At 38.9% G+C, this 25451-nt stretch overlaps 1 protein-coding gene across 2 annotated transcripts in view; it reads right to left on the bottom strand.

The window, feature by feature from the left end:
• SH3RF1 (SH3 domain containing ring finger 1) overlaps positions 1–25451 on the bottom strand; it is a 194935-nt gene that overhangs the window by 42190 nt on the left and 127294 nt on the right. For both annotated transcript variants that reach the window (XM_021674007.2, XM_021674006.2), the window contains exons 5-6: positions 7289–7591; positions 1397–1507 (exon numbers count right to left, since the gene is read on the bottom strand). In XM_021674007.2, coding sequence (XP_021529682.2) covers positions 1397–1507; positions 7289–7591 — 414 coding nt within the window. The remainder of the gene's footprint in view (positions 1–1396; positions 1508–7288; positions 7592–25451) is intronic.

Below are 25451 nucleotides of genomic sequence, written 5' to 3'. Positions count from 1 at the left end.
CAAATGGAAAATGAGAACAATAAAACTAGATGGAGCCAACATTTTGACTAATTATGTTGTGAAGTCCTTGCTAGAGGGGGCTACAAATCTGGCCCTAAGCACTCCAGCAGAGGGAAATAAAATCTTTACAACATGTATAAAATCCACAACCTAAAAACAAACCAGCTGCTTAGAAGCCTCAGTATTCCTGGTACAGACAGCAAAGAAAATTATAACAAAGTGAACCAGGCCCAACTTGCAACAGCCCTCAACAGAGGCCAAAAAGATCAATAATGGTCCTCCCTTTCTATGATCTAACTCTCTGAAGTAGATACTTACTTTACATCTAGGGATACTGAGGCTGAAAGAGGCAGAGTACCTTTTCCATGGTTATAGAACAAATAAATGGCGGAGGTGGGCTTCACATCCTGGCTGTTTCACTGCAGGCCTGCACCCCCATCATCAGGCCACACCGATGGTATTCTCTGCCAACAGCACAACTTACACCTGTGGCCAGGCAGGGTGATGCAGTAGTAGTCTAGGTACTGCAGCAATCTAATTTAATTATCTTTTCTATCGTAATTCAACTCAGCACTGGAGCGAATAGAAAATATAAGCCAAAGCTTTGGCCTGGATGAGAGATGTCTCACAATTGCTAGTTCCTTGCTTACAATTTTGGGAAACATCATCTTACACAACAGTCCTTCTCTACTACCTAAGCGTGCATTTGCTTGTTGCTTCCCTTTTAATTTTCTCTCCAGAGTGGCCCTCTTCTTTGTATCTGTATCTCCTGGCTATCCTAGTTGTCCCTATTATTTTCCCGTTTAGATATTTTTAAACAATTAGCCGTTTAGACTCTATCTGTAGGATATTACGTTTTCAGAAGAAGGAAAATCAACACAAACTAAGGGAGCCTTCCAAGATCTCAGGCCCCTTTAGGTTGCCAGAGCTACGGACAATACGGATACAAGACAAGAAATTAAAGAATTCATCCTTAATGTAGAGATTTGGTATCAATCTTTTGCGTCACTCAAAGTAAACCATTCACCTTCAGGACCTGTTTCCTTAGTATTTCCATAAATTTGTCTTTATAAGAAATAAGCAGGATCTAGAAACTCAAAATAAATAAAGGTTAAGCTTTAGAAAACCAGGTTGAACTGTGATGAAAATTAAATGTATTTTTGAGTTCTTCTAAAAGTTTCAGGCCACTGATCCTCACTGTTAAAAATTTTGCAGGATGCAGGCAAGGGACTTTCTAATGTTTTGTTAAGATGAACAGAGATAACAGATGAAAGATAGAGACCCACCTCACCTAGCAAGTACGAACATACACTGCAGGTGTTAGGAGGTGGAGTGTGCCAGAGTCGCATGACTAAACACCTAACAGAGAAATAAAAATGGGAGAAACTATACTCACTCCAAGGGCAGCTTGGTAGGGAACATCTGATGGAAAAGTAAACGAGGGGCCAGTTGTCACTGGGCTGCTTGGGGGTGGGGTCACAATTAACCCGGTGGTACTTATATGAACCTGCCAAGAAAAAAAAAGATATTAAAAAGAAGACTATGTTTAATACAACAGAATATACTGGCTAAACCTTAGAAAGGCAAGTCACATTAAAAAAAAAATCTGTACTTTCTGTTATTTGGGGAAGGTGGAATCCCTTTTAGTTTGTTCGACCCAAATTTACCAGTTACCCAATTGGAACCAGGCATTTTACTAGATGCTGGGGAATGATGGGATAAATACTGGTCATGACAGTGTTTTGCCTACAGAATTCAACTGCTGTTGGTTTTCATGATAACGTGTTGCTTTGTTTTGTACGCCACCATGAATCAAATCGGCCTTCCAACGGTCAGCCTGGCGCTCAACTAGCCTCCCGGCAGTTTCCCTGAAGATCCTGTTAAGGTGGGTAGTGGCTGAACACTAACCTGTCTATCAATATGTTAAATCCATGTGAAATTTTGCTATTTTCAGGATCATTTTTCATGACGTCTACCTTTTGGTGGGGATGCATAATTAAAATGCAGCTGCCTAGACATGCTTAGAGCAGGCAATTACTTATAAAACCTTTAAAGGAACAATGTCAAGCCAAATTAATTGTTTTCAAAGGTGTCTTATCCATGATACAACCCAAGATTAATTTACTAGAAAGAAATTGAGTTATTCAGGTCATTTCATTGCCTGTGTTAAGTTACTCGATCAATTTCACTCGGGTTGCATAGCAGGTACAGCTGCAGAATGCAGTGGTGTTACTTGAAGCTACAGAAGTAGGGGGATGAGTTCTGCACAAATGGGAGTGTTTTTTTTTCCTCCAGTGTGAACAGAAGCAATGTGGTTGGCTAGTACCTGTTTCCCTAAGGAAACAATGACCCACTCCAAATGCTAGGTTTTATCATAAAAATGTAATCCCAAACATAGTTTTCTCAGTTCCCATACATTAAGAAAAAGACTATCAGGACAAAGAAAAGCTAGGAGATTAGTTTCCAGAGGACCTAACAGAAACGTTCACTTTCCCACTGGGGTAGGCCCTACCAAAGCCATGGATAATCAGTATCACAGCATGTAATTTATTTTCACAAATAAATCTATGCTATATACATGGAATCTGCAATCTTTAGGATAGGATCTGGAGGCAGGGAACCTAAGACCATTTCACGCTGACTTCCCAGAACTACACTGAAAGGAAAATCCTAACTTTCCATGCCTAAGTAATAAAAGGACCAGAGGCTACTTTGCAAACCCCTCACCTTTTCTGAGTTGCAGATGGAAAATTGAAAGTACCTCTGATTGGCTGCTTTTTGTAACAAAATCATCCATTTGCATAGGAGTGTGACTTTGTAACTTCACTTCAGCCTCTGATTGGTTGCTGCCCTCAACCACTGAGTGTGGGCCAAGTCTTCATTTGCATAGAAGTGCAACCCTGTAACTTCACATGAGCCTCTGATTGGTTGCTTTCCACAACTACTGATTGTGGGCCACTACTTCATTTACATGTGGTGAGTACCAAGTGGCCAATGGAAAACCTCTGGGGAGTATTTGGACTCAAGAAGATTCTGTATCCAGGGTCCCTGAGCCACTGCTCAGGCTGCTCCCACACTGTGCTGTGTACTTTCATTTTTAACAAATCTCTGCTTTTGTTGCTTCATTCTTTCCTTGCTTCATGTGTTTTGTCCAGTTCTTTATTCAAAACGCCAAGTACCTGGACATCCTCCACTGGTAACAGACATTATTATCAAGGAACCACTGGGGCAGAAAAAAACTTAACCAAAATACAATTTCCTGGGCCTGACCCTAAGCATATTTGAGAAAGATTTCATTACTGATTGGCGTTTCTCTACAAGCGCAGAGTGGGAGTGAGAATAATTAGTGGTTAATGACCTCATGGTTTTGGGATAAGTCCCTTCCTGTCTCTAGACCCCTGTGAGCAGCTGGACCAGAGGCTACTTGAGGTCTCTGCCATCACAAGCACTCCAGGGAAGCACTGACATGGGGAATCCTCCAAGTACCACTTGAATACGGGGCTGTTCCTAGCATTGCAGCAAAGGAAGAGACAAAGTCACCCAAGAATGACCAAAAGCAGAAGGACAAGAAGTAGAAGTAAACCAGTGAAAGGTGAGCGTGTCTAGAATAAATGCCCCGAATAGAGACAACCTGACTTTCTGCTGGGCTCACCCTTTCCTCGTGGGACTGCAAAAATTAGTTGTCTCCTCTACAAGAAAGGCTAAGTAAAGCGGGGAAGAGCTGGGATAAGCAAAAAGGAGTTGGGGGATGGGGTTTCTTGCTTCCCCTGAGGCCACTGAATACAAAGATGCCACAGAAACACTGAATATTCTGAATCACTCCTCTGGAGGCCAAAAACTATCCTAAGTGTGGTCAGAGGAGGAGACAAAACATCTTGGCTGCTTGTACCATCATGTGCTTTTACACACATCAATCACGGACACTCATGCACATCTATCTGATCTGGCGACCCACCTGGGCAGCACTGCCTGTAAGTAATCTTCTAATTTATGTATTTGAAAGTTCAGCCATCACTCAGTAGTCATTAAACAGAATAGCAAGCAAGCCCTTTGCCTCCTTTCTTGTCCATTTCATCATCCTGCTGCCTGCAATTTGATGTGACAGTGACATCTCTAATTGCCATACAGAAACAAGGGTATGAGGACCTATTCATATGGAGTAGACATGAGCTTGAGGGTGCCTAGGTCCCTAATAACTTTGTGGTGCCATCACACAAGCACCAAACTGTCTATATCTAGATTTCATTGGGATGAGATAAAAATGAACACTGGCCCAGGCACTGTGGCTTATGCCTGTAATCCCAGCATTTTGGGAGGCTGAGGCGGGTGGATCATGAGGTCAGGAGTTCAAGACCAGCCTGGCCAAGATGGTGACCGTCTCTACTAAAAATACAAAAAATTAGCCAGGCATGGTGGCACATGCCTGTAATCCCAGCTACTCGAGAGGCTGACGCAGAGAATTGTTTAAACCTGGGAGGCAGAGGTTGCAGCGAGCTGAGATCATGCCTCTGCACTCTAGCCTGGGCAACAGAGCGAGATTCCGTCTCAAAAAAAAAAAACGAATACTAACATTTTTAAGCCACTTACTTTCAATTTTCTAATAAATGCAACCAAACTTAATCCTAACTATACTTAAAAATACAAAAATTAGCCGGGTGTGGTGACGCGTGCCTGTAATCCCAGCTACTCGGGAGACTGAGGCAGGAGACTCACTTGCTGGGAGGCGAAGGTTGCAGTGAGCCAAGATCGTGCCATCGCACTCCAGCCTGGGAGACAAGACTGAAACTCTGTCTCAAAAAAGAAAAAAACAGAAAAGAAAAAGAACTACAGGCAAAGGTTAACATGTGTAAGGAAAAGAAGACAGCAATCAGGTCAATAGCAGGGAACAGATTCAGCAATGGGGCTTAGTGAAATCTATAGCCAGGCCCTTTGCTGGGCAGGGCAAAAGAAGAGTTCTGTTTTAAATGGTGTTACATAAGCCATTTCCCCTATGCACTGATCTCCATGGTTGGAAGAGTTTCTGCACGTCACAAATGCTACACATGCTCAATGCTCTATTGTGGACTGGGGTTCCCTCCAATGTACACAGTGCCCTAGATAAGTAGTGTTTTCTGTAAACCTAGGCTGGAGAAACCAGGCAGCACTTCAAACACCTCCCAGCCTCTTCTAGAAATAACTTCTCCCTGAGGCAACGCTCTACAACTGAAAACAGAACCAACTGGAAAGCGGAAGGAGGGGTGGAATGGTTGAAGGGGAGACTTTGAGTGGAACACAGAAAGAGCCTTGTTTCCTGAGCTACTTGTACCAAAACAAAAATAGCTCTACTTTTAGAGTCTTCATTGCCAGCTCTGGTGTGGCAAAGTCAGGCATGCTCACACCTGAATGCTGAGTTCTCTGCAAAGATGAAAATGCCCAGTCTATCTTCTTTTCTCTGTTTCCTCTCCTGCCAAAAGAGTATTGTCCATTCTTTTAAAGCTATTCCCATTCTGAGGTGACACTATTGTTGGCAGTTTGTCTTTTATTTCAAGACAATATCATTGTGCAAATGTTGCTAGGTTGCAAGATAAAAAGCACTGAATCAAAATGATTCAAACATCTCTTAGTGAATGGCCATCTTTACTAGCTCCCTCCTTCAGAACCTTACTCAAAAATCTTCAGTTCTGAACCTTTCCAGATTAACCTCACTTGGCACTTCCTACTCTGATCTATGATCCACGTCTATTTCTCACACGGGTATGATTAGTTCCATGTAAAATGGCATGGTTCTCCTCTCTACCCATTTTTCAAGTGACTCTTTCATCCAACAAATACATGTTGTGTGCTTTCTGTATGTCTGCCATTTGGAATATCATCAGTGAACAAAACACAGACCCTTGCCTTCACTGCACTCATGTTCTAGTTGTGCGTGTGTGTGTCTTTATTTCTCTCAATATAAAAGTATCGTGGCCATAACACCTAAAAAATGCCACAAAACAACAATCCCACAATCCCACTCAGAAAGTGAATGCATTTAACTTAAAACATGCAGTATGAATCTAAAGGAGTGGGGTCAAATAAATGAGGCTGAGGCTGTGGCTCATACTTGTAATCCCAGCACTTTGGGAGGCCCAGGCAGGAGGTTCACTTGAGGCCAAGAGTTTGTTACCAGCCTGGGCAACAAAATGAGACCCCATCTCTATTAAAAACAAACAAACAAACAAAGAGGCTGAGAAAAAAATGGCAAGGGATATAAAAAACTGTATTTTACATTTTCATTCTGTCTCCAAAATACGCACTTATTAGAATGTAAACTTTTTGAGGACCAGGACTATGTATTTCTTTCTTTAAGGGGACGTAATTTCATTTTAATGTTTAAAGGAAAAAAGAACACCCTAGCTATATGATGGAGTAGAATGTAAAATCTGCATGAATTTTCAAGATGAAACATGAGACTTGAAAGCAATGTCTTCTGTTTGTGACAGGCTGCTTTGAACTAGGTTCTCTGAACTTTAAGCTGAGGAAAATACAACCATCACCTAAGTGGATAATGATAGCAGCCCTGTGGCTTGGGCAGGGTTATAATTAGGCTTTTTTTGTAGTCCAGAATTAAAGCCTAACACAGCAAATGGCTATATTTTATATATCATGGTATACACAGTGCCTAGAACGGTCTAATGGTAAAGTGCTCAATAAATGTTTGCCAAATGAATGAATGAATGCCCCAGTCATCCCATGTATTTTTATAAACCTAAGAATAATGTGTGGCTATTTTTTACATACCAGTCCGAAGTTGTAATGAACTAATGAGCTTAAGATATGTGATGTCAATTTCTAATTTATATTAAATGTTTCTTTCATCCTTGCTCTTCTTTCTCTGTAATTCTGGGAAGCCTAAATATTAAGGTAAGTTACATAGATACAAACAACTACAAACATTACAGGTTTAGACCATGGTGTCTTAAATCTGGGTGGAGATAAAGATTGGCAAGATCTCCCAAAGCAGTATTGTGAGAAGGTTCTGTAAGGCTGAGTGATTGCTTGGTGAAACTGGTAAGTATTATTTAACTCATCTCGTAAGTTCTGATCTTTCCTTTGAAAATGACGGAGTTGTTAGTTCTAGGTTGATACACTCAAGTTAGCTTTCCCTTCTCCATTTTGCCACCTGCAAAATAAAGACAGGTTTTGCTTCCCAGAAAAGCTACTATCTTCAGAAGTTCCAAATAAGTAATATTTGTCAGCTAGAGAGCAACCATGTTTGTGAGTTGATCCTTTTGTGGGGGAGCTCTTTATATAACACTTGAGGATTTACCTGAGAAGGGGCACTACAGGAGAGCCCAGACAGCTCACTGATCCGCGCAGCAGCAGTGGGGTTGCTGGAGCTGATGAGGACAGGGGGGCTGATCTCCATGGAGTGGCGGTTCTGGGACGCCTGGGAGGACTTGTTGGCCATCGTGAGGGAAGTGAAGGAATGCCGTTTTTTGGTGTTCTTCTTGGTGTCGGAGTGCTTTGGGGCAGTGCTGCTCTGGGCTGCTGCCGAGGAACATTCTCCCGCATCAACTCCTGGCACAGGAGGCTTATCCCATTCTATCAGCTGCTTAGCAGCCGAGTTAAACTGCAAAAGCAACCGCCAGACCAACACAAGAGGGTTAAACAATTTCCAAGAATTCCCTGAGGTTTATTTTCAACATGATTTTATCCAAACTTTCAAGTCACTACTTTAAAGTTTGCCTGTGCAGTGTCTGTTCATCCCAGGTGAGATGGCTTTTCTCTCAGTATTGGAATTTCATTGTATCTATATCATAGGTAGACATTAAATCAAGAATAAACAATTCCATTGCAAGACTGAAAGAGTAAAAGACAATTTTATTAAGAATTTTTATAATGTCTGTTTTTAAAACTTACCAATCACGTGTAAACCTATGTAACAAACCTGCACGTTCTGCACATGTACCCCAGAACTTAAAGTATAATTAAAAAAAAAAACTTGCCAATAACAAATGAACATTGTTTTCAGCTCACTGTAAAATTTCAAGAAGAGCAATCAGAGGGTATATTTGTCTGACTGGATACCCTGTTGCACAAAATGGTTGGGTATTTGCTTAGAGCACAACTGAATAATGAAGGAGCAACTTTTGGGTTTGGTAAAAATGAGCAAGAAGACAAAGAATAAAACCATTCAAAATAGACCAATGTACTTCTAAGTACATTTACCTCGTGCCTTTCTTTCTGTTTTCTGGGAGAACTTCACAAAAAGCTGGTATAAATTCTTCACATGTTTTTTGTCATGTCATTGTATCAGTTATTGTCCTGTGTGCACAAACTTTCAATAACAACAGGATAAGACATGAAATTCAAGTTCTGTTGGCAAGCTAACTTCGTCTATCTCAAAAGCCCCAGTGTAAAGTAAGAATACCAGAGGTCAAAATCTGTGCACTCCACTGATATTATCAGCAAGAAAGGAAAGAACACAAGCCTTTTGTTTTTCCTAGGGTAAAATAAAACATTTCCGGAAAGCTTCAATGACAGTAAGCTGCATATAACTTACCTAGATATTACAGTAATGGGAAACATAGCTTAACCTCTCATAAAAAAATTGAGATGCAAAATAATAACTTTTAAAAGGTAACTTAAATATAATATTAAGGAAAACAGTGATTTTTCTATCTCAGCATTACATATTGGGCACTTCACAAATGCCTTTATATAAAATAACATCATGTACTATTTTTCCCACCTAAATTGTTTGGGCTATGTCTTCTCATCCTATGGATAAGACAAGACCATCCTACTAGGACAATGGAAACCCTGTCAGTCAATATTTTATGAAATGAACTTGCTTTGGAACAACTGGTTCCTCACAAAGCTGTGTTAACTGGAGCTCAGCAGTCACTGCTTCTATAAAGGATGGCAAATTGACTGACAATTTGTTCCTAAAGCTCCTAGGGAACTCAAATTCAAGTGGCTTGTCTAGTCTATAATTAATAGGATAAACCTTTATCAAACATTACCATATCTCTTCTTCAGACTTTAAGAAGTTTCTCCATGTGCTAATCTTTCAGAAATAATAGGCAGTAATGACAGAATAACACCTGTCAAGGCCTGAAGTACCAATGGCCGGAGAAAGGATCATGAAGACTTCTGTGGTATGTGTTCAGGGATGAAGGAATGAGGTACTATGAAAGGGTAACCCTATTCACAGCATTGTTATGGCATTTGGCCAGAAGATCCAGAATTTACAAATCCGTTCTTGGTCTAGCTGTCCCACCTTGAGTGGTCCCCAAGAGAATAAGAAGCCCAAATGAAGCAAAGCAATGTTTTATATTATGGTGGGAGCAGCCCGAACTCACTGTAGAGCTCTAATAAACTGCAGTGAACCGTGGAGGGGTAGGGTCCTCTTTCCTATACAGGCTGGGTATAAGGAGCCTGGAAACCAAGCAGATTGAAAAGCTACTTCAACACCTCCATCCCAAACACAACACCCTCATGAAATGAAGGGCCAGCGCACCAGGTAATGCTGGAGAAAAAGGAACCAGAGAATGTCTTCTTCCACAATAAGCTTATTTAGACGCCTAGAAACAAATCTTCCAAAGTGCAAACCTAATCAGTGTGCTGGAGTCTGACCAATCAACTCAGCATCCTGTCCCACTGATTAAGAAGTAGGGGAAGAAGATGAGAAGAATTCCTTCACATTGAAGCCAAAAATATAAATAGATAGAGAAGACTATCACAGCTATTTGATATCATGTTTAGATTAATTCTGGGGTCAAACAATAGGCTCCATTAGTGGTGCCTGTTTTGAAAGGTTCTAAAAAATTACATAGTCTCATCATGGTCATACTTGGCTGGTCAAGTATCAGTTATATATTTAACACTGTGTTAGCATTTCAGGTTTCCATATGCTGTGCTCTGGTATAAACATCTGAGGATTAAAATATTGTTCCCAATATTTCCTGCTGCTTTCTCAATAGAAAAATACTGGGTGCCTCCTTTGTGTCTTTCTTCATATCATATATTCTCCATTAAAATAAATACACATTGAACATCTATTTTGGGAGAGGTATTTGAGGGGGAAGCGTCTCACTCTGTTACCTTGGCTGAAGTGCAGTGGCACATTCATTGCTCACTGTAGCCTCAAACTCCTGGGCTCAAGTGATCCTCTTACCTCAGCCTCCTGAGTAGCTGGGACTATAGACATCCAACACCACACCCAGCTAATTTTTAGTAGCGACAAGGGCTCATTATGATGTCCAGCTGGTGTCAAAACTTCTGGGCTCAAGCGATCCTCCTGTCTCAACCTCCCAAAGTGCTGGGATTACAGGTGTGAGCCAGTGTGCCTGGACTCTGAGCACCAATTGTGTGCTGAATAATGTGCTCAGTACTAAAGATCTACAAATGCAGGAAAATGGTCTCTGCCCTTAAGCTTACAGACAGGCATAAAAATAACACAGTGCTTTCCATAATTTCTGTCTAGCTACTTTTGCTCAACGATATGCTTTTTGAGGTTTGTCCGGATTGCTCCAAGAGTCAGTAGTTCTTTCTTTTAAACTGCTGTGTAATATTCTATTCTGTAAATATACTATAATTTATCCATTCTACTGCTGATGAACATGTGGGTTTTCTCTCCTTTCCTGCCTGCCTTCCTTCCTTCCAATTAGATTGTGGCTATTAAGAACAGTGCTGTTGTGAATAATCTAGTAAGTGTCTTTTGGTGGACATAAGCTGTCATCTGGATATTGGGTACGTGTCCAGGAGTAGAACTGCTGGACCACAGGGTTGGATGCTTAGAAGCATGTATATGTAGGTAGACACATTCTGAAGTGGTATAAGCCAACTGGCAAGTAGAAGACCACAGTTCTAGTCCTAGCACATCCGTTACCTAACTTTGTGACCTTAAGGGAGCCATTTTACCTCTATTGTTCATAGCTTCCTCATCTATAGAGTAAGTTGGAGCCAATGATTTTTAGGTCTCTTTTAGCTCTCCACATGTATCATGCATAATCTCACTTTAAATGGACATGTTCATTTTTCTGTTTTATTTCTATTCCTCTAAATAGCCTGGCATATTTTTTTCTGCATTTCATTTTTATGCATTGACAGTAATATTTGTTAGCAAGATGTTGTCATACTTTAAAATTACTTGAGATTTCTTCTGAAGCAGCATAGATTAGTATTAAAAAAACACTGTTCCTTGCTGCTTTTATCGGTTCCAGAGAAAATCATAAAGTTAGGACTATTTGGTAGAGGCATTAAATAAATCAGGCAGAAACATAAAGCAGCTTTTGTTGTAAGTATAACTTAACCTTTGTAACAAGAGGAAAGCAAGAATCTGATAACTTTGAATAGAATTTTGATAAAATTCATGTGTGAATGTTTGTTTGAGCTCAGTAGTGTGAGCTTTCTGTGACATTTATCTAATCATGACCTTTAATGTTAGGAGTGCACTCATCACCTGCAAAAGAAACTTGTATCCTAAAATACCTTCTTCCAAGCATTTGGTAACCAGCTTTGATGAGACTTAGGTTGGATATATGGTAAAATTCAGTATACTGGAGATAAAAGCAGGGACTCTGTAGTATTTAATACTCTTCAAATTCTTATGTCCCTTTTTGGAGAAGAGTCTAAAATGTAGAAAGAAAGTGTTTTTGAGAGTTATCAGAAGTATAAATAAACATGAGATGAAATACTGACAAAAAATATCAATAATAACAACAAGGCAGCTTAAGAAATATTAAAGTAAACTTTTTGTGTAAGGTTGCCCTCTCTGCTAGAGAGAATACAGCTGTTTTTTAAAGGTGGGACTTACAACTTTTTTAAAGAGAAAACAGTTTTTAATGAGAACTAAGTTGAATAGTCACTATTTTATAGGAAGTTTTACAGATGAATCACTCTGTAGCTTTTGAGCACTATAGGATACAAACAGTGTATCTGAGAAGAAATTATTTTAATTCACAACCTACTAGAGCAAGCTTGTCCAACCCATGGTCCTCTACATGTAGCCCAACACAAATTTGTAAAGTTTCTTAAAACATTATGAGATTTTTTTGAGTTTTCTTTTTTTTAAGCTCATTAGCTATCGTCAGTGTATTTTATGTGTGGCCAGGACAATTCTTCTTCTTCCAATGTGGCCCAGGGAAGCCAAAAGATTGCACACCCCTGGTATAGAACATCATGAAGTAAAAAGTAAAAGGCCTCAGACAGTTCCCCACATCTGTCGCTCCCCAATGCACTTCCCAGATGGATTTTCATTGAACAATTTAAAACATATCCTTCCATTTATTTTCTATGTAGATGTTGTTATATATGTATCTACTTTATTGATTTTTAACACAAATAAAACCAAGCCATCCATTCTGTTCTCTCATGAAACAATATTTCATGAACATCTTTGCATATCAATAGGGATAGCTTGATTAAAATGGTATTCCATTTTATAGAGATGTTGCCATTTACTACGTCTTGGCATGCTTGTACAAGCCTATATACCCATAAGTAAACTCCTAAAGTGGAATTTATTAGATCGAAGTGTAAGTTTAAAAATATTTTTTGGCCGGGCGCGGTGGCTCAAGCCTGTAATCCCAGCACTTTGGGAGGCCGAGGCGGGTGGATCACGAGGTCAAGAGATCGAGACCATCCTGGTCAACATGGTGAAACCCCGTCTCTACTAATACAAAAAATTAGCTGGGCATGGTGGCGCGTGCCTGTAATCTCAGCTACTCAGGAGGCTGAGGCAGGAGAATTGCCTGAACCCAGGAGGCGGAGATTGCGGTGAGCCGAGATCGCGCCATTGCACTCCAGCCTGGGTAACGAGCGAAACTCCGTCTCAAAAAAAAAAAAAAAAAAAAAAAAAAAAAAAAAAAAAAAATATTTTTTGACGAATATTGCTAAATGGCATTCTAAAAAGGTATCAATCTTTATCATCTCTAAAAAGGGTACAGAAGTCCCTACTTCCCCAAGTTGTTAACAGTATTATCAAGGAGTATTATACTGTTTTAATTTGTATTTGTATTTATTGATGAGATTAAGCATCTATTTTCTTCTTTTAGGATTTACTTGTTTCAATACTCCATCCATATTTCTATTGGGTTATTGGTATTTTTCTTATGGACTGATAGAAATACTTTTTTTTTTTTTTTTTGAGACAGGGTCTCCCTTGGTCATCTAGGCTGGAGTGCAGTGGCACAATCTCAGCTCAATGCAACCTCTTCCTCCTGGGTTCAAGTGATTCTCTTGTCTCAGCCTCCTGAGCAGCTGGGATTATAGGCGCACATCACCACAGCCTGGCTAATTTTTGTATTTTTTTAGTAGAGATGGGGTTTCACCATATTGGCCAGGCTGGTGTTGAACTCCTGACCTCAGGTGATCTGCCCACCTCAGCTTCCTAAAGTGCTGGGATTACAGGTGTGAGCCACTGCACCTGGCCATAAGTACTCTTTCTATATTATGTAAAGTGTTCTTTAACTTATATGTATATATGTGTGTATATATTTATGTATATTAAAAATAATGTTCTAATTTGTTTTTTAACTTCATAGGTTTGTTATAGAAAAGTTTTTATTTTATGTGTCAAATTTATCAGTTTTTTTCCACTACTGCATCTTGATTTAACATCATGCTTTAAAATCTTCTTATTCCACAATTGTTTTAAATAAGAAACCTACATTTCTTCTTAGTTTTTTAAATGTTTTCTTCTTTTTGTCCTCCTTTTTACATTTCAGCCTGTGAACCATATGCCCATCTGGTTTTGCACAAAGAATAAGGTAGGGAGAGCACTTAGCACTCTGTTTCTCCACATGACTCAGCAGTTGTCCTATCATCATTTCAGTAACAGTCCATCTTTTCCTCACTGGTTTGAAATGCCGTGTTTTAAATGTAGCACTTCAACAATCTACTGCATCACTAAGTCCAGTGTTCCTTCTCCAGATAAGTCAGTCACTTTGAGGAAAATAAATGAATGAATGAAATGCTATGGAATGGAAATTCATGCCCATTTACATCCTCTTAGTAGACATGAAAATATTTTGCCTCATATTATAGTCCTTCGCAAAATGCTTCATAATGGCAATGAGAAACTGGTATTCCCATTTGCCTCCTATTCCTCCCTGCAATTTAGGTAACAAGGTTTTTGTTTTTGGATGACCCAAATATAAAAGCAAGTTCAGTCTTCATTTATAATACAAGACTTGCCCACCGATGAGGAATAACTAAGAGACTGAAGGGATTACACAAGAGTCTTTTAAAATGGATATGAAAGCCTCTCTCAGGTAACAGCTCCATTTAGGTCTCTGTAAATATTTGTTGAATGAATAGAAATGTTTGTCTCTTAGCACTCTCAAGGGAAGGAAGTGCTGCCTCTAGCCCAACACTATGCAACTGAAATATAATATGAGTCACACTTGGAATTTAGATTTTCTGGTAGCCACATTTTAAAAGACAAACAGAAATAGGTAAAACTCATTTTACTAATATATTTCATTTAGTCCAATATATCTACACTATAATCACTTCAACATGTAATGCATATAGAAAAGTGCTGAGATGGATACGTTCTTTTTTTTTGTACTATGTCTTTGAACCCAGTGGGTACAGAGTGCTTCCATCCCACTGAGTTTGGACAAGTCTCACTGCAAGTTGCTCAACCCCAACATGTATGTTGGATGGCACAGCTCTGGACTCTCCGCAGCTCCTGCAGGGAAAGAAGCTGCACCACAGGGTGGCTGAGCTCCCAAGGCTCATTAAGCACAAAGAATTTGTTGAAGAGAGAAAAGAAGACTGAAATGACTCCCCTGACCCCCATGGCCCACATTTCTGAAGCCTCCTGGGTCCTGAAGCAGTGCACTGGTAGCAAGTACAAGGGTTACTCATTTACGCCATAGCACAGGGAGAACCATTGACTCCTCATTCAAGCCTTGCTACTTCCTGCCAAGGGAAAAGGATTTTCACAGTAACTGCCTGGCTGCACTAGGTGAGGAATGTGAAACATCAGCTACTTAGCTCCTCACTCAGTTTCATTATCTTCACCTCTGTTGGCCTGAGCTGTTACAAACAAAATAAACTAGAATTTTCTTGTTCAGGTTTCTGATTTTGAAATGTAAGGTGCAAAGAGAAGGTACATGTCATTAGAGGCCTATAAAGAATTTTAGCTTAGGTAGCTGAAAAAGGGACTGTCAGAGAAAACCACAGGAAAAGCCCTAAACTTCAAGCCGAAAGGTTTAGGTTAGAGTTAGGTCTTTGTCCTCACTGGTTCAGTAACCTTGGGTGGACCATATAAATTCCATGGTTTTGGTTTCCCCAGCAGTATAAAATGGGAAGGTAACATCACCTCTACATACCCCAGGTAGAAATGTGCATGGGTTAAGTGCTCTGTAACATGTAAAGCGCTATATGAACACGAGGTATTCATACTATTCAGAGTCCAAGCTTGCTATTAACTTGCTTTGTTGCCTTGGGCAAGTCACCTGATCTTGGGTATGCCTCCCATTTCTCATATGTAACATGAAGCAGGACTTAATGATCTGTAAAGTTTTATGCCTAGGTGAATTACAAATACCTTTTCTCAACCCGATACAAAAAATATCTCATTCAAAATGTTCAATAGGCAGAGACCTCTGTGTTGCCTATTGGGAACAGGGTCCTCAAGTATTCAGTGACTGGAATCAAACCTAATGGAGCCTTTTACTCATCCAAATGTTTTTTGAGTGACTATCAAAAGCCAGGCATGTATTAAATGGGAGAAAAGAGGAAACAGAGACACGCCGCCTTCTCTGATTCATGAGAAAAGAGGACCTAGGAAACAGCACAATGGATTAAGGGTAGGAGGCTCAAATTTGGGTGTCTGCAAAGCTCGTACAGGTGAGGTCCATGAATAAAGAAGGCCAGACAGAGAACAACAGGGAATGGCAGGCATACTCTAGTCAACTATGGTCAACTGGGGAGTGTCTGCTCTCTCTCAAGGGGCAACTGTTTGGCAGGGTCAGCTGATTTTTTTTTTTTTTAAAGGAAAGCTAGAAATTAGGCTTATGTAAAACCTCCTGAGTTTACATCTTAACTAATTTTAAAAAAACACTCATAAAAGTCATGGGGATCATAGTAGTTGATCTCTCATTAGGGAAGAAATAACAGAGAAGAAAACAGCAGGTGTAACAAGAAAAGCAAAAGGCCCTCAGAATCTCAGAATCTACAAGAAAGAAGACCTTGCAAAGTTTCCCAGGCCAACCAAGGACCCAGAAATGAAAAAGGCATAGAGTTTCAGGGAGATTAAGAATAGTGTACTCAACCCAGCAATCCCCCTACTGGGTATATACTCAAAGGAAAAGAAATCATTTTATTAAAAAGACACCTTTACTTGTATGTTTATTGCAGTACTATTCAGAATAGCAAAGTCATGAAGTCAAATTCAGTGTCCAACAATGGTCTATTGGATAAAGAAAATGTGGTATATATGCATCATAGGATATCATCCAGACATAAAAAAGAAAGAAAGAATTTCTTTTGCAGCAACATGGATGGAGCTTTAGGTCATTATCCTAAGTAAAATCACTCAGAAAATCAAATGCTGCACTTTACCACTTAGAAGTGGACATAAAGATGGAAATAATAGACATTGAGAACTCCAAAAGTGGGAAGATGAGCGGGGGTGTGGGGTGATGGTTGAAAATTTACTTATTGGGTACGATGTTCACCACGTGAGTGATGGGTACATTAAAAGCCCAACTTCACCAATATGTATGTAATACCACTGCAGCAAACCTGTACATGTGCCCCCTGAATCTGCAATAAAAAATGTATTTTTGAAACAGAATAGTGGTAGATGTTATTAAGAGGACAAAATGACAAAAACAAGAGCTAAGAAAAAGCAGTTAGTAGCAAACTGGAGAAAAGGTTCAGAGACCAGAAGGGACAAAGGCTAATCTGGAAACCATTATTCTCAGCAAACTGACACAAGAACAGAAAGCCAAACACCATATGTTCTCACTCATAGGTGGGTGTTGAACAATGAGAACACGTGGACTCAGGGAGAGGAGCATCACACACTAGGGGCAGTTGGGAGGGGGTAGGGAGAGACAGTGGGGGGTGGGGGTGGGTGGGAACGGATACCATGGGGAGAAATGCCAGATATAGTATGCACCTCAAGTAAAATAAATAAATACATAAATAAATAAATAAAAAGAAAGCAGAGACGGTGAGCAGGGATAAGCCACTCTCCTGAGAACTTTAGCAGAAGAAAAGAGGTAGAATCATAATTTGAGGGGAATGCAGTCAAGGAATAGGTTTTTGGGGAGAGTAAAAAGCTGATCATTTTCCTATATTACAGGATAGCCAGGGGAAAGGGAATAACTGACACATGAAACAGTAAAGATATAGAAGATGTGACCAAGTTCCTGGAGGATTAAAGGCCTGGGTGGAGAAGACAGCAACTGCAAATGAAGAGAAACACTTCCCAACTGTGAACAGGGAATGTGCCTACAAATTTAAAATTCAACCCTGAAAACTAAGGCTAAAGAGGTATAAATACCTATTGCTTCCGGAGCAACAGATGTACAGCCTAATCATGGGGCTACGGACAGAGACCTATGGATAATTTTTAAATTGGTCTCAGTTCACTTCACTGTGTTTACTGGATCTGACAATATGTGAAGTTTTATACATATGTTTTGTTCTATTTCGCATTTGTTCACTGAATGCACACCATAAATCAGAAAAGTCTGTTAGTCAAAAGCATCATTCCAATGACAAATTTTATTCTCCACAACCTGATTACCAGATGTAGGGATACTATAAAAGAAATATACATGTATCTCAGGAGGTTATGAACATGGAATTGTCATTAATTCTAAGTAAAAATTTGTCAATGTGAAATGACACACTGACAGAAATTCCACAGTGATGTGTAATCAGTTAATAAATCAGTGAACATGTATTTTCCCTGCCCTGGATACTTAAAGCATGTGTGGATGTGTATGGGGGGCAGGGAGGAGGGTGGTGATCACCAAGAAGGAATCTGGCACAGAAAGAGAATACTGTACCAAGGATACTGACCATCATGACTTTGCACGTTTGTTTGAGATCTTCCTTCTTCTCAACATATAAAGAAATTTTTGCCCTACAAATATGTAAAGCCTAACAGGCACATTACCACTAAACTTTGTCATAAAAAGCAATGTTGTTTTATAACACTTAGGAAAAAAACCTTCCGAAAACATTCCATTTCACTCTAGAGAAGCCTGTTCCCATTGATGTAATATAGATGCTTCTGTTCAAGCCATTTCTATGCCACACATGCACGCACATGCTGGACCAGTACAGAATATTCATTCAGCCTATTTTACACAATATAAGACATAACACTTGATGAATTAAAACAAACCTATTTTGCTTATTAAAGCTTTAGTTACCAGAAAAATTTAGAGCGTCTATAACAGTAATAAAATATTTAAATAATAAAAAAATTAAAAGTTGAAAAGACATTAAAATATGATTTTGATTAGTTTTTGATTTTTCTTGTAAAAAAGGCAACCTCAGATATTTAAAATTGTTGAGTAGTGACTCATTTCTGAAAATTAACCTTTTAGGTATTAGAACATGAAATATTTCATAATTAATTATGAAATATTAAAATGCCCTATACACTTTTTAAGCAAAACTAGATAATAACAATGGTTCTAACCCACTATTAGTAATGCTAGTTATTGAACGTGCTCTGAGATTAGGGCAGGGCAGAAGTCTAGGGAAGCAATGAACTGCTGGGTGGAGACCACAATTCCCTTCTCAATCCTTGGCTCTGTGTCCCCTGAACAAGACATTTCTCTACAAAATGGTAAAAATAATTAAATTATGGGTTAGCTACTACAGTGTTTATTAGATAGTCATAAAAACTGATGTTCAGTAGTACTACAATTACATGGAGAGAGGCAAAATCATGTGTAATATCATTAAAGCATAAGGAAAAAGAATGAAAGGATATTTACCAAAATTATACGTGACGAGACTTAGGATTATTCATTTCCTTTCCAGACTTTCTGGAATATAATTATATTGTAGAAATAAAATCATTAAAAATATTCTTTACATAAGATATGGCTCTCAAGAAACACAGGAAAATAATAAATCATCAGCAAACCTAACTACACTATTAGCATGTGCCAGCCAAGTAAGAATGGTGCAAATGGGGTACTGTGGAAGTTCAAAGCCAGGAGAGGGGACGTTTTTGGTTGTTTCACAGAATTTGTTTAGTTGCATATAAAAATTAGAAAAGAAAGGCTCAGTGAGAAATGACAGTATTTATTTGGACCTTGAAGGTGAGCTTTCTATACAGACAAAGAAATATCCTTGATGAGCTGTAAAGACAGCAATTACAGAGTATGTTTTCCAGGAGTGATCAGTAAACTTAGCTAGGGCCCTGGGTACACGTAGGAAAATACGGCCTTGTTAAAGAATTTGGCAATTCTTTAGGGAGTCATTGTGGACCTTAGATACCATTTGGTGATTAGCCTAGGCCTCTGATTAAGGCTATGCAGGAAATCTGCATTTTTACATTCTATGAAACTACCTGGAGTACTGGAAGCTGTCCATTCATGCAGTGAGAACTCCATAAACATTAACTCATCTTTACAATCTCAGCTCTCTCAATGTTGTCCTGATGGAAAACAAAAAGAAACTCTTAAATTAGAAAGAGGCCTCTGAATAATAGATAGAGCATACACTATCCTAAATAAAGTTCTTTACCTAATCTAAACAACTCCTTTTTAGATTGAGTCTCTAGCCATATTTATTAAGCAGCTGTTCCTGGAGCTCAGAGACTTGCCTTTGCCTTTAGAACTTCAGGAGCCAGTGTTCATTTTTCCTCCTATCATTGTGGCAGAAAGAAAAGCAATAATTACTTATATCAAGCAGAGAGCATTCAGAAGATATAAAAACCTACACCATAGGACATACAGTGCTTAAAAGAAAAAGGCAGATCCAATATATTCAGTCAGTCAGAATTAAGGATGAAAGTATGATGCTAAGCCACAGAGTAATTCTTCCTTACTTACTTTTCAGCAATGTCCTTAAATTTCACTTACAAAAATGTATTTACTTCAGGTTTGAAGGGGAAATCTGGATGCTAAACAACACAGTAATTCCCTCTTCCCAACTTCCCCACAATCTCCCCACATTTCTTTTATGAACTATGATTTAACTTTTTAATTTTAAAGGAAAAGAATACATCTAAAGGAAAAAAATATATCCAAAAGTATAAATGACACTATCTTTTTATATAGTTCAATCAACTCTTTGATTATTAGATTGAAAGATATTATTGCACCCTTCCGCTATCATTATTCTCAAGAGGAAAGGCTTTTAGTTAAAAAATAAAGTTAGCATTGTTATTCTTAGCTCCTCCAGTCACCTTGGCAACTTCAAACTATGTATCTAAACTTCCACTTCTTATTCTTTGGAACACAGACATTATCTTCCAGTTTTCTCACTCCCTAGAAGAGGACGCTAGCACCCCCACCTTTAAGGCCACTTGTGCTCCCTGAGCCCTACATGTTTGATTTTCCATTGTTAAAGCTGACAACACATTCTATTCCGTAGCCAGAGGAATGTCCCCCATGATTTGTCTATGGGTTGATTCTAGAAGTTGAATACAACTAATCACTCCAAACTGTACCCTTTAAATATGTGTAGTTTATTGTATGTAACTTATGTCAATAAACTTATTTTAAAAATAAGGATCCTTGACAATAAGGCTATCCTACCTTAGCTCAAAGTAAGCCAAAGGAGTCATTGCAAACTAGAGAAAATTCATCTTAGAAAGAATCAGGGAGTTTTTTTTGTTTTTGTTTTTGTTGTTTTGAAATGGAATCTGGCACTGTTGCCCAGGCTATAGTGTAGTAGTGTGATCTCAGCTCACTGCAGTCTCTGCCTCCCAGGTTCAATCCAATTCTTCTGCCTCATCCTCCTGAGTAACTGGGACTACAGGCATGCGCCACCATGCCCAGCTAATTTTTTTGTATATTATTAACTATAGTCACCCTATGGACCTCTTGAACTTACTCCTCCTACATAACTAAAATTTTTATATCCTTTGACCTACCCTACCCCCAGGGGGCGGTCTTCTCTACACAGCTAGCTCTCCACATGAATCTTCGGGCCCCACATCCGAGGAATGGAGGACCGACTGCAGTACACCATTTTATGTAAGGGATTGAGCAACCACAGATTTAGAAACCATGAAGAATCCTGAAACAAACCCCTGTGGATACTGAGGGACAACTGTATTTAAGAAATAAATAACCAGTAGAGATTACAAGATCTAATCCATAGAGTATCACTACCATTATTTTAATTTGGGAAAATTCTAAACTAGGTACAACCAAATAGCCTAGTTTTTTTTTAAAAAAGGAAAAAAGCTTGCACTAAGGTCACACAGAACAGCTGGCTCTGAAGAATATAATGTCCTGATGTAACACCTAAGATAAACCAATGATAAAATATATGCATAGGCAATGAATGATGGGAGTATCAGCTGAAAAATGTAAAAGTCAGCAAAATCTAGGTTTGTTTTGCGTTTAGGACCTTTCATTATAAAAATTCATAGGTTGTTCATTCCTTTAACCAATATTTATTGAAAGCCTACTATGGGCTGTGCAAGGATCCTGGGGAACTGGCCCTTGGGAGTTTGAATTCAAATGGGGAAATGGAGGGCGAGGGGACAGCTAGTAGCCACATCAACAAATAACTGGAAATACAGAGAAAAAAGTGCTAATAATTTCTAGGGTTAATAATAACAATGGTGATAATGATCACGGCCATCACTGACACTGCTCTTACTGGTGCCAGGTACTATTCTTAAGTATCACTGGAACTTATTATTTTACAAATGAAGAGCCAGGCCCAAAGTCACTCAGATAATTAGTGGTAGAGCCAAGACTGGAATCCTGGCCATCTGGCTCCAGAGTCCAAACTTTCTCCCACTATGGCACCACTATGTATTTGAGGTAAAGCAAATGAAGAGCAGTGACTCATTTAGATGAGGTGAGGGAAAGTCTGTCAGAAGAGGTGACAGCTGACATGAGATCTAAAGAAATGAGAAATGCAGCCCTTCTTTCTGGCAGTAACTACTTGGTAAGAACAGCTGTCTATGAAGCCATTCCAACTTCAGGCCTTCTGTATATTACCTTTTATCATCTGTAGCAGCGGAGCAAGTTGCTAAATAACTTTTTTGGTGTTGAAAAACTGAGTGTGTGATATTTCAAACAACTGACCAGGAATCAAAATAAAATGAGAAACTTAATAAAAATTTATAGTTCACTGTAAGCCTACAATACACAATTATGCTTGGAAAGCATCCAAAATTCCATATTCAGCACTTATTTCATTCAAATTTTTTGCTTGCTAAGAATCATGTCATCCAAACTTGAATGAATGAGTCAGCTCCAAATTAATGGGGTTAAAATCTTTCCTTCTATTTTATAGAAAACTAGTGTTTCTAAACAAAGAAAGAAGCAGATAACAAATTTATTTTTTTAAACTGTATTCAGTCCTTAAAAAAATACACTCTTTTATACATATCCTGGCATGGTGTCTTCAAGGACTGCTTTTAATCTTTACTATTTTCCAGCTTACACAAGTGAAGAAACGACCTGTCTAAATTGAATAGAACCCATAACCTCTAAGGCTTGACCAAAGAGAGGTCTGAAAGGAATCTCCAGAGGGGAAGGGTGAATATGATCAAAGCAAGAGAACCTTTACCCTTATCTTAAGAGCTCAACAAGGACTCCAAGGCACTGAATTCAGGGCCATTTATATAGCCATTCTTTCCCCTACTCAGTCTCCCAATCAGACTCTCCTCCATTCAAGCCTTGAAGAATTTTGTGTTCTACTTTAATAAGCAAAGTGTTCTGCATTATTAAAACGAGATTTGTTTGCAGGTCACTATACCACCATCACTATTTTACCACCTTACTCAAGTGCATGTAGAGATCACACTCCATAGTCACAGGATGCTGAGGAAGAAAAGGATAGTTGAGGACAGAAAGGGAGGATAAACTATTCCGGTAGCATTTCTCACCACCTCAGTTCTCTCTTTATCTCCCTCCAGTGCTCAGCTCCTTTCAGTTTACCTGCCCTCCTAATTCCACAGCTCCACATTTGAACCTGTGACCCAGAGATTCTACTCCAGGTCCACAATCCTACCTCAAGGCCCATCCTGTGCAGACTTTCTGCCACAGGCAAGTTCCTTGGGCATTTCCATTACCTAAGTCAGCCAGCAGAAGTCAAGGGGAGTTCCAGCTTCTGTCACTACATATGGTAATTAAGGTCTTTTATTTGATTATTACCAGGCTCTGGTATACTCTGGGTGATGGTCTAATCTGAGCTCCAAACCACCTTGCATAAGACGTCGTAGTGTCAGACCCTTGGAGATACATCATCTCGTTCAATCTTCTCAAAATTTCTGAGGGATAACAGTTTTTGGCAGCACTGTACAAAAAGAGCAAAACACCTAACACCGATGGAGACTTAAATGTCTATTTATAAGATATAAGGGAATTATTTACCAGTGAATTTTTGTGATGCAGCCTGTTTTTATACTGGGATTGTTTGGCCCCTTGAAGTGGAGCAAATATGAATAGGTTTACAGAGCTAGAGACAGATCATTACTCAAGAAAAAGCCAGTTTTTTATTCCTATAGTTTGCTTTACCACAGCTAAGAATGCCCTGTAAGACAATCTACTTTATTGAAATACTTGAATTTCAGTAGGTTACCACTGAAATCTGCCTCCACTTTATTGCCCTAAGGGCTAAACCAGGTGCCACTAATTCCTAGATACTTTGCTCCCTCTACCAGGAAGTTCAATTCTTGATGGCTTGACATCAAAGAAATGTTCATAGGCTCTTAAAGATAGACAATTTGTTTACCACATCTCAAATGGCAAGATTCTGGTTCAAGTGAGGAAAATGTTCATTTGAAAGAAAAGAAGCAGAAGAATGAAAGTACTTTCCACTTGGGCAGAAGTTTATCTTTCCAACTTAAGTCAGAGTAAATAATCCTAATGAGTCAAGTGACTTGAAGTGACTCTGGACTTGCCATGGGTGGATCTTTTAGGCCTATCTGCACAATTCCATACCTGCCCAATAACAAAAATATAGTAATCCCTTTTCATGCATCACAAACCAAGTATCAGCATGTAATATTGATAATACCCAACAAGTAAAGACAGGCTTTCATTACTAATGCTGTGCTTACCCATGCTCTTCAGTGTAACTGTTCAAAGACTTGGAAGTACTTGTAGTTTTCCATGACCCACAGAATGTGTATGTAATGTACAGGAAGGACTGCCTGTGAGTTAAGGGTTATTTATTTTTTTTCTGTTGTTTGCTTTCAAAGGAGGAAAAAATATTTCAATAAACAGGAACATCTGAAGGGTATGGATAAAATTCAAGACTCATACATGGTCTGAATTACTTTCCCATGGATATACAGTAGTCAAACTGATTTTTTATGAAAACGTTGGCAATCTCACTGTCTATGGAGGAAATTGAGTGCTGGCTACAATGATACAATTTGTCATTTTAGTTTTCAAAATCATGCCAAAACAAATGCCTCAGATAAAAAGATGGCAAAATAAGTGACAGTGGTTTTTCATTTTCACATGGTTAAGATACGTGCTTTGATATTTTAAACAACCGGATTACTTTCAATTCCCCAAACAATCTTGTGCTCTCTCTTACTTTTTGGCTTTTGCACATGCTAGTCTCCCTGTCTGGATGTTCCTCCTGCCATAAAATATACCATTTCCATTCTCTTGGGTAACCCCTATGTATCCATCACACAGATATGTACTAAGACCTCACTTCTTACCAGGAGCCTTCCAATGGCTTCAACTGACCTTGAATGGTTGTCTGGGCCACACTTCATTCTTTGAAAATGCCTTCAGTTTTATTTTCAGCAAGAAATTCTTATTCCCAAAGGACACTTAGTTTATGATACATGATGTAATGAAAGCCTACTATAAATTGTAACTCCTTTGTTCATGTTCAGCTGGTATTATTATTTAAAATAAAGCCATGTATGTACCTATGCAACAATTCTGCATGTTCTTTACATGTACCCCGAACCTAAAATGCAATAAAATATATATATATTAAATAATAATAATAATAAAACTATGTGACTTTACACATACTCCCTAAAAAGACTTCACTGTGTCAGGCTTGGCCACAAGCTTTCCAAGCAAAGCTGCTTTAAAAAAGGAGAGAGGGTTAAGTAGTTGCTGGGATGGGATGGAGGCAGATTCACTGACTTGTTTAACAAATGTTTACTGAAGCCCTACTTTGTGAATCACTATTCTGGTTCTGCTGATGCAGCAAGTAACAAAAAAAGTAAGTAAAAAATAAACAAATACACTTATCTCCATCTTACTTAAGAATTTTATCAACTTTCTACTCCCACAAAACCCAGCAAATGGAATAAACAGGAAATAGTGTAG

Source organism: Aotus nancymaae, unplaced genomic scaffold (genome assembly GCF_030222135.1).
Source record: "Aotus nancymaae isolate 86718 unplaced genomic scaffold, 86718_ANA_hifiasm-v0.15.2.pri h1tg000115l, whole genome shotgun sequence".
In the NCBI taxonomy this organism is placed as follows: domain Eukaryota; kingdom Metazoa; phylum Chordata; class Mammalia; order Primates; family Aotidae; genus Aotus; species Aotus nancymaae.
The sequence above is the reverse complement of the archived record's forward strand: the minus strand, read 5'-3'. Positions and strand labels throughout refer to the sequence as shown.